The sequence below is a fragment of the Loxodonta africana genome, chromosome 14 (genome assembly GCF_030014295.1).
Source record: "Loxodonta africana isolate mLoxAfr1 chromosome 14, mLoxAfr1.hap2, whole genome shotgun sequence".
Taxonomy (NCBI): domain Eukaryota; kingdom Metazoa; phylum Chordata; class Mammalia; order Proboscidea; family Elephantidae; genus Loxodonta; species Loxodonta africana.
The window spans coordinates 66,903,260-66,913,612 of NC_087355.1; the positions used below are offsets into that span (position 1 = coordinate 66,903,260).

Genomic DNA, 10,353 nt, shown 5'->3' on the forward strand with positions numbered 1-10,353 from the left:
ACAAGTCTGTTTTGGAAGAAATACAGCCAGAGTCCTCCCTGGAAGTAAAGATGGCAGACTTTGTCTCACGTACTTTGAACATGTTATCAGGAATGACATGATGCTTGATAAGGTAGAGGGTCGGCGAAAAAGAGGAAGACCCTCAATGAGATGGACTGACACAGCGGCTGCAACAATGGGCTCAAATGTAGCAACAACTGTGAGGATGGCACAGGACCGGACAGTATTTCAGTCAAAAACCAGTTGTACATAAGGTCGCTATGAGTTGGAACCAGTTTGACAGCGCCTAAAAACAACACATACCTCCATACAATGTCATAAAAAAGTATACAGTGATATATGTCACCAAAAAAGAAAAAAAAAAATCCGTTGCCATCAAGTTGATTCCTACTCATAGGGGCCCTATAAGGCAGAGTAGAATGGCCTCACAGGGTTTCCAAGGAACACCTGGTGGATTCAAACTACCTCCTTTTGGTTAGCAGCTGTAGCTCTTAACCACTACACCACCAAGGTTTCTAATAATAAGTTCTTTACACATTGGAAATATTCATCTCAGTACACAAACCACTTTCATCAACATTTTCTCTTTTGGTTTGAATAAATATCAGGTTACATAAGACAAAGAATAGATCTATCACTGGGTGGTGTGATGGTTAAGTGTCTGGCTGCTAACCAGAAAGTCTGCAGTTCGAGTCCACCAGCCGCTCCTTGGAAACCCTGCAGGGCAGTTCTACTCTGTCCTACAGGGTCGCTAGGAGTCGGAATCGACTCAACAGCAACCGGTTTGGTTTTTTTGATTTTATCCCCGAAAGCTGTTGTGAGCGTCAGATATAATCCAGGCAAACAGTCCTTCACGGGGTCTTATAAAGAGTAGGTACTCAATTAACATTAACAATTTTTTTTACAGATAAGGAATTGATAGATTAAAAGGTGGATAACTCATTCACAAATATTTCAATGTCTTCTACGTGTCAGGCATTGTTCTAAAACCAAAACCACTGCCACTCAGTTGACTTCAGATCATGGCTGCCCCTTGTGTAGAACTGCCCCACAGGGTTTTCTTGACTGTAATCTTTAATAAAGCAGACAACCAGGTCTTTCTTCCAAGAGACCACTGCATGGGTTTGAACCACCTTTAGGTTAGTGGTGGAGCGTAATCCATTTGCACCATTTAGGGATCCTAGGCATTGTTCTAGACACTTAGAAATAGTGTAATAAACAAGGATGACTTGACCCCTATCCTCAAGAAGTTGAGGCGCCCCAGTTGCACAGTGGTTAAAGCACTTGGCTGTGAACCGGAAGGTCAGCAGTTTGAACTCACCCCAGCCACTCCATGGGAGAAAGATGTAGCAGTCTGCTTCCTTAAAGATTATAGTCTTGGAAACCCTATGGGGCAGTTCTACTCTGCCCTACAGACTCGCTATGAATTAGAAGCAACTGGACACCAATAGGTTTGGTTTTTGGCTTTGGTCAAGAAATTTATATTCCAGTGTGAGGAAACAAACAAGCAAACAAGAGAATTTCAGGGAGTAACAAGAGCTTAAAAGGATGATGTAACAGAAAGCAAATGTGCCTCTTAGTTCAATCAAGTATATGAAACCAAATGGACAACACCAGCCCAAAGGCAAAGCTGAAACGGCGGGCAGGGTCAGGAAAACTGGATAAACGGACACAGAGAACCCAGGGAGGAAAAGGAAAGGAGGACAGTGCTGACACACTGTGGGGATTGCAACTAATGTCACAAAACAATTTGTGCATAAAATTTTTGAACAAAATGCAAAACTAATTTGCACTGTAAGCTTTCACTTAAAACACAACTAAAAAAAGATTGAAAAACAAGGAAAGTAAGCTATGTAACTGTCCATTAACAGTTATATGGATAAATTGTTACAGTCATACAATGAAATATCATACAATAATGAAAATGAATGAACTACTCATATCACCACAGACTAATCCTAAAAACATGATATTGGTATTAATATTGTGTGTGTGCGTGTGTGTATGAAGACGTGGGAGAATATATACCATGAATTCATTTATACAGAGTTCATAAACAGACAAAACTAAAACTGTTTAGACTACTCCATGTGATGAAACTATAGAGAAAAATAAATAATTAACACAAAGTTCACAATAGTGGTTAGAGGATGGGCAGAAGGGATGGGAGGAAGAGGACTTTAAAGATATCTGTCACGTTCTATTTCTCAAGTTGAATGGGGCTGAACTAGGCATTTATTTTATTATCATTTATATTTTACAGATCCTTTTGCATGTGTACCTGATTTTTTTTTTAAGTTCTTTGCTAATACCATCAAAGATCTTTTAAAATTTTGATTCAAAGAACTGGTCATGGTAGATTCTGCTGGCAGTGGGTTCAGGGAAGAATAGAAGACTAAAATATACGCTGTTTTTAACCAGTGACTTCAAGAGAAAAATGGGAGCTAAGGATGAAACACAGTACTAAGTAAAAAGAGGCGGCTAAAATTTTTAAAATGAGCAAGACCTAAAGAAATTGATTTGTTGAAGAAAAGGAAATATGAACATCACAGAAGAATTGATGAAACAGGGACTAAAGGTAGGGAAGAAAAGACTCAAGAATGTAAGAAGTTGGTCCTGGCCACTGTCAATGTGCCAGGAACAAACATGATTAAAGACCAGGCTAACCCTAGTATTAAATTACAGTCTGTGGATTCATCCACGTCTATACAAGGCTAAGAATGGTCATGAAAGTAGAGACCGTCTATCTTACCTACCAAACCACTCCCAGCACCTAACAGGACTAGACTTGCCATGTGGTATGTAATCAGTAAGTATTTATTAAATAAATGAATCAAAACCAGAACACATCTAGAGTATACAGATTCAAATTGTACTATACAAAGAACAAAAATCAAAGAAATAAAAAAAGAGTAAGTTAAAAGCATCAAGTCACATTTTTAATTCAGTTATGTCACAATGAGAGAAAAGAATTTCAAACAGATTTCATGAACAAAGGCTAAGTAAAACTGGGCAGGGTTTATTCTGGGAAAAGACAAAAGAGTCCTATGTGGCAGGACTGTACAGTTCCTACAAAGCTTGGAAAGAGTAGGAAATAAACCTGAAGATAAAGGCAAGGACAAGATCTTGCTGGGGTATGAATTCAGTGGAAAGTCACTCAAGACATCTAAGAAAGGATTTAACAGATATGAACTCTCATATTAAGTGAATGCTTTAAATACAAAGGATAAACTGAAGAGGACTGGGAGAATAATTCAAGACACCATTAAAATAACTTATATAAGAAGATATTAGGGCTTTACAAAAATAAAACAAAATCATTTATTCATTCATTTATCCTACTATATGCCTGTTAGCAGGTTCCACATTAGAGATAAAGCAGGTGAAAAAGCAGAGTCCCTGCCCTCAGAAGCTTCATTCCAGTGAAGACTAACAAGAACCAAGCCATTTACAGGCTGTGGTAAATGGTATGAAGATAATTAGGGTGGTGTGATGGAGAGTGATGGGGAGGGGGCTAACTTTTGACAGGGCTGTCAGGCAAAACCCTTCTTCAGATGTGACATGTAGGCCAAGACCTAAATAATCAAAAGAAGCCGGTGAAACAGAAGATACATTTGAGTGGGTTTTTCAAGAAGAGAAAACAAGGAGCTGAAAGGTCGTTCTGACTGGAGCCTAGAAGAAAATGAGGTGAGTCTGGAGTAGAAAGGCATAGACGACCTTGAAGACATGATAAGAAATCTGTATTTTATTCTAAGTGGATTAGGTTAGTGGCACATTTATATGGGAAGAAGAGATGGGTATGATACATTTTGAAGGTGGAACCAACAGAATTTACTGAAGGATCAGATGTGGAGGATAATTAAAAAAAAAAAAAATCTAGATTAATGCCTAGGTTTTCTACATTGTTCAAACGGGTAAATGGTAGTCCCGTTTACTAGGATGGGGGAGACTGAGGTAAGAACAAAAAGAGGGTGGGAAAAGAGAGGGGGGCAAGTCAGTGATTCTATTTTGAACAAGTTAAATTTGAGATGCCTGGGATATCAAAATAGTGATGATAAGCAGGCAGTTGGGTATTTAAGAGCCAGGTCTAGCAAGAAATATAAATCTAGAAGTTATCAGCAACAATTATTATTATTAATCATAAATAATATTTAAAGCCACAGGAAGGGATGAGAATATATTACAGTCTAATGATAACAAAAACAACAATAGCAACAGGTAAACTTAAATGGTGTCTTACTACGTCCCAGACACTATTTTAATTACTGACACATTATCAGTCCATTTTAAAACAAAACAACTCAGATGAGGAAACTGAGGCACAAAGAGATTAAGTACTTGCCCAACGTCGTTCAGCTAATTTTAGAGATGGATTTCAAACTTAAGCAGTCCTGCTCCAGAGTATGTGCTTTTATCCACTCCGTTACACTGCCTATCTCAGCAGCCACGAGAAGAAAACAGAAATCCAAATCCTGAGACACTCCGACACCCACCGATGGGGAAAAGAAAAGCCAACAAAGAAGTCCAGGAGTGAGTGGCCTGTGAGGTAGGATGGGGGTCAACTGGATCAAATATGGGTAAGAATTCTAAGGATTCAGGTAGGGGGAATGAAAAAGGAGAGGAACCATAAATTACTTAAGTTAAAAGAAATGCTGGCAGTCATTTTGTGGTTAAGGAAAGACAGCTGTGGAGAGATTCAGTAACAGGAAGTTAGTTACTGACGGATGTAGAACTAGAATACATGTCTCCTGCTTGCCAGACTAGTGCTCTTCCTACAGTTTCAAGCTACAGTGGCAGAGGTGACACTGAGAGCCTGAATGACTTGAAAAACAGAAATATTAATGATGATAACAGTGACAAAGACACAGACAGGTAATCTGAGTGTTTACTATGACACAGGCACCATGTTCAGCACTTTGCGTACCTCATTTCATTCTCACAACCCGTAGGAGATAACTGCTTCATCTTCATCCTCATTTTACAGAGGATAAAATTGAGGCCTAATCAAAAAACCAAACCCACTGCCATCGAGTGGATTCTGACGCATAGCAACCCTAGAAAGAAGCTTCAATAACCTGTCCAAGGTCATGACTAATGAGTAAATAAGAATTTCAATACAGGTCTGTCTTCAACATTCTCTTAGCCATTATGTAATATTGCCTCCCTAAGACTAACACTAAAGGAGCCTTGATGGTGCAGTGATTAAGCACTCAGCTGCTAACTGAAAGGTCAGCAGTTTGAACTCATCAGCCACCCTGAGGGAGAAAGATGTGGCAGTCTGCTTCCATAAAGACTACAGCCTTAGAAATCATATGGGACAGTTCTACCCTGTCCTATTAAAGAGTCTCTATGAGTCAGAACCAACTCAACAGCAATGGGTTTAGTCTTTTTTTGGGGGGGGGCGGGGGGAGGCGGGGAAGAGTGACAGTAATCAAGACGGGGGAAAAAAGGAGAGAGAAAGGTCTAAGGAAGAAGTTTAAATTTAAGTTTGGATACACTAAGTATGGTGTATATACAAGACATCCATGTGAAGAAATTATGTAAAATTGAACAATTCTTTATTGTTCAAAGTAAAATTCATTAATAAATCTAGAGTAACTGGTATCCCCCGCACCTAGTACAATATCTGTCATTCTGAAGGTATAATTTAAAATTCCCAATATGATGTATGGTACCTCAGAAGCATTCATGATTAAAATAGCAGCAATCAAAAAAAAAAAAAAAACTAAGCAATCGCATGGTAATCTAGCTGTCTAATTTTTCTTTTAATGTTAGAAATACAAATGTCTTCAGTAAGGGAGAGAGAGGGGCTCTGGTGGCGCAGTGGTGAAGCATTTGTCTGCTAACCAAAAGGTCAGCAGTTCGAATCCACCAGCTACATCTTGGAAACCCTACGGGGCAGTTCTACTCTGTCCTATAGAGTCATTATGAGTTGGAACTGACTCGACAGCAAAGGGTTTTTTTTCTTCAAGGGAAAGAGAAGTTATTAAGAATTTATTTGATTAATATTTATCTAACTGATAAAGAGCAAAAGCAGAGAGGTATCCACTACTACGGTTAAGAAGTACTTCACCAAGTTTTTCAAAACCCTGGAATAAATAACCCTCAAAGTCCCTCATTTGCCCTTATAATGGATTCTGTGGTCACTAGTAAGCTGATTTTTAATGATTTCCCAGATACCCTGGTAATCAAAAAGGGTGCTTTTGGTAGTAGATGTGAACATTTTAGTCACTACAAAGGTATATCTTCCACAGCAAATTAAGAAACTGACATTTAAGTTTATAAATCAATCTCATGAATAGGATTAATCAGTCCCTTGGAACTAAACAACTTTGAGATACCCATTGCCGCCAAGTCAATTCTGACTCATAGAGACCCTACAGGACAGAGTAGAACTGCCCCATAGAGTTTCCAAGGAGCACGTGGTGGATTTGAACTGCCAAACTTTTGGTTAGCAGCTGTAGCTCTTAACCACTAGCTGATAAAAATGATTTGTGAAGTCACAAAATAGAGAACAAGTCTCTTGACCTTGCTGAGCCCACCGTCACAGCCTGTAAGGCTCTTCGTGATCCTAGTCTGACTCCACCTGTAGCTGTCTTTTTAATTCAACAATCTCTTGTAGCTCCAAGGACAGAGTTACTGGTGTACCATTATCATTCATCCATGTTACACAGTGCTCAGCACTTAGAAGAAAGCCCTAAAATATTTGCCAAATAAATTACCTTAACCAAACATCACTAAGGTGTTACATTTTCAACTATGAAAACTCAGTGGTTCAAAGAGTGGTTTTGTCACAAAAGCCAATTTAACAAGTATTAAATTTGGTACTTACTTTTACTAGTTCAGTCCTACTGCCAAGTGACGTTCAATTTCTAAAATATGTTATTTACTCTTGAACACACACCTGCCTCCAATGGGGCGGGTGAACATCAGAAATGTAAGTAGAATACATTTTCAAAGTATTATGCAAATGACAAGTAAACGGACAGGTCAAGGAATTTTCAAAGTTAATTTCCTGCCTGCATCTTTCAAACCCTGCCATCCATAGACATAATGCTCATAATAATAATTATAACCACAACTAACAATTACTAAGAGCTTACTATGTACCACCCCCACGAATTTGCAACAACTTCATCACACAATTACTTCTCATTCCCACTGGGCAGATGAAGAAGAAAGACTTGGAAAGGCTAACTTGCCTAAGATCACAAAGCTAGGAAGACTGAATGACTCCAGAGTCTAGAGTCTTAGCCATCTTATTCAGTTTTACTAACTTAAACACTTCCTTTTCTAGTTTACTTCAACAGATTAAGCTACTGAAATTATCAATAGTTTCTATGTAAACATTTTTTGTTGTTGTGTGCCCTTGAGTAGATTCCAACTTCTAGCAACTGTGTATGACAGAGTAGAGCTGCCCCACAGGATTTCCTAGGCTGAAATCTTTATGAGAGCAGATTGCCAGGTCTTTTCTCCGGCAGAATGGCTGCTGGGCTACTAGGTTCCAACTGCCCACCTTTTGGTTAGCAGCAAAGGGCTAAACCATTACACCACCAGGTCTCCCTTCACATAAATGTACCTTACTGCAATTAAAACTGTCAAATGAATCTTAAAAGATTTCTTTATTACCAATGTCTAAGGTCTGGACTACTGCAAAATAATCAGACCAGACAGAGACCCAAGCAGACTAAAAAAAACAAAAGGTGTGCAAGAGAGGAGGGTGCTTTTAAAAACAAAAGCTTTCAAAAAGAGCGATGCTTTTAAAGCTAGGAGGTCCTACACATGCACTTTGTTTGGAAACAACAGAAATGAAATTTCACATCATTCTATATTTGCCTCTTTCCTGCTTAGTCCATTCCCTTATCCAGATTTCCTTAGAAGTCCTAGTTCACGAACCTCAATCACTAAATACGTGTAATAACGGAAATTCTCCTTGATATTCACTTAAGTTCTTGAGAATGACCACTAGTAAAGAGTTTACTCCAGTTACGTAGGTAAAGCACTGAACCACAAGCTCAGAAGGGTGGCTAAAAAGTAAGCCTACAATTTGAAGTTACAGATGTCAAATCACAGCAAGGAAGCAGTGAAAACTTTCCCTTACCGTCCCCTTTTCAAGAGCCCTAAGCTAGTGTTCTAAAAAAAAAGGCGCTCTGGTGGTGCAGTGGTTAAGCTAACTGAAAAGTGGGAACTCCGAACCCACCAGCCGCTCCGCGGAAGAAAAGATGCGGCAGTCTGCCTCCGTAAAGATGTACGGCCTTGGAAACCCCATGGGGCAGTTCTACTCTGTCCTACAGGGTCGCTCTGAGTTGGAATCGACGGCAGTGGGTTTGGTGTTTTTTTATTTTTTGTTTGGAAACTACGATCCTACATCTTCTTGACACTCCCGTCACCTACTTGATTCCCACAATACTCTTTCTCCAAATGAAAACAAGACCTCAAGCGTCTGTCATACAAACCCCTAACCTCGATCCCTTTTCTCAACCCTCGAAGCTCCCGTCAGAGGGCGGAGAAGGCTGCCACCTCTCCCAAATAAAAAGTGAAGATCAAGGAGGAGGAGGATGCTACGGAAAACGTTGGCGCAACCTCACCAGACCCAGAGGGGAAGCGTGTCTGGCGAGACGGCCATGGGAACTGCGCTGCCCACGTGGGCCGGAGAAGACCAGGCCCAACTCACCAGGCCATCGATCTGCACTTGCTTCACGGCCGAGTCTCCGGAGCCGCCTTTGCCTTTGCCTTTGCCTGCAGTGCCGGTAGTGGAGCTGGAAGAGGTGGCCGCAGAGCCGGTGCCTTCCTTGCGGGACGCCATTTCTCCAGCCGGACAGGAAGAAGGGAAAGTGAGTAACCGGAAGCGGAAGTATAACCTTCCCGGGACGTCAAGGACACACCTCCGTTTCAGGCGCGTTGCTAAGAGGTGTGGCCAGCGCAGGGCCCCGCCTTTTTTCTTCTCCCGCCCACTTATTGTACCTCCCCGCCGGAATCCTGTGCGCATGCGGGTTGTGCAGCTGCGCTCCCGTTTCTGTTGAGCAGTTTTGTAGACTTTTTAAATGTTTTCCACTTCATATTTAGTCATTCTCCTTTAGGGAGTGACCATAATAGCATTATAGCTGACATCACGGTAGCGTCTTATACGTAAAAATGCTTTCACTTCTAATCTTTTGAATTAATCTGTATTCCCAAACTTGTAAACTATGAAGGGAGTACTAGCTCCCACTGGACGTATTGGGAAACTAAGACGTAGCTTGGGCAATGGCCTTCTGTTCATTAGTGGCAAGCTGGTATTGCAATCTGTGTCCTGTAATTTGTGTGCGTGTGTGCTTTAAGTCAAAGTTTACAGCTCAAGTTAGTTTCTCGTGCAGAAATTTTTACACACTCTGTTTTGTGACCCTAGTTGCTATCCCTAAAATATGTCACCACGCTCCTCATTTCCACCCCAGATTTCCCCCATCAGTTCAACCAGCTCCAGTCCGTTTCTGCCTTCTTATCTCGCTTCCTGAGGGAGCTGCCGGTTTAGTTATGTCTTATATTCCAGTCTAATCTTTGCCTGAAGAGTTGGCTTCTGGAATAGTTTTAGGCTAACAAAGAGTCCAGGAGCCATGTCTTCTGGGGTCCCTCCAGTCTCAGATAGACCATTAAGTCTGGTCTTTTTACTAGAATTTGAGTTCTACACCCCACTTTTCTCCGGCTCTGCTGTGCTCCCTGTCAGGGCAGTCATTGGTGGTAGGCAGGCACTATCTAATTCTTCTGGTCTCAGGCTGATGGAATAGCTGGTTTATGTGGCCCTTTCTGTTTCTTGGGCTAATATTATCCTTGTGTCTTTGGTGTTCTTTCTCCTTTGTCAGGTAGGTTGGGACAAATTGATGCATCTTAGAGGGCCCTCGCTAGCTTATAAGACCGCAGATGCCACTCACCAAAGAGGGATGCAGTACATTTTCTTAATAAATTTTGTTATGCCAATTGGCCTAGATGTTCCCTGAATCAATGGTCCCCAGACCCCCACCCCTGCTACTCTGTCCCTTGAAGTGTTTGGTTGTATTCAGGAAACTTTTTAGCTTTTGGTTTAGTCCAGTTGTGCTGGCTTCCCCCGTATTGTGTGTTGTCCTTCCCTTCATTTAAGATAATTCTTGCCTACTATCTAGTTAGTGGATATCCCTCTCCCTCCCTCCCCACCCTCGTAACCATCAAAGAATGTTTTCTTCTGTGTTTAAACCTTTTCTTGAGTTCTTGTAATAGTGGTCTCATACAGTATTTGTCTTTCGGGGACTGACTAATTTCACTCAGCATAATGCCTTCCATATTCATCCATGTTATGTCTCATGTAATTTTAGATAGTGAAAATTTTAAGATGGTTTATAA

At 40.7% G+C, this 10,353-nt stretch overlaps 1 protein-coding gene across 1 annotated transcript in view; it reads right to left on the reverse strand.

Annotated features, from left to right (window-relative positions):
- EIF3H (eukaryotic translation initiation factor 3 subunit H) overlaps positions 1-8,837 on the reverse strand; it is a 130,546-nt gene extending 121,709 nt beyond the window's left edge. The window contains exon 1 of the mRNA XM_003408444.4: positions 8,675-8,837. Within this exon, the coding sequence (XP_003408492.1) occupies positions 8,675-8,806 (132 nt within the window). The 5' untranslated portion in view covers positions 8,807-8,837. The remainder of the gene's footprint in view (positions 1-8,674) is intronic.
- Between the last annotated feature and the right edge of the window lie 1,516 nt (positions 8,838-10,353).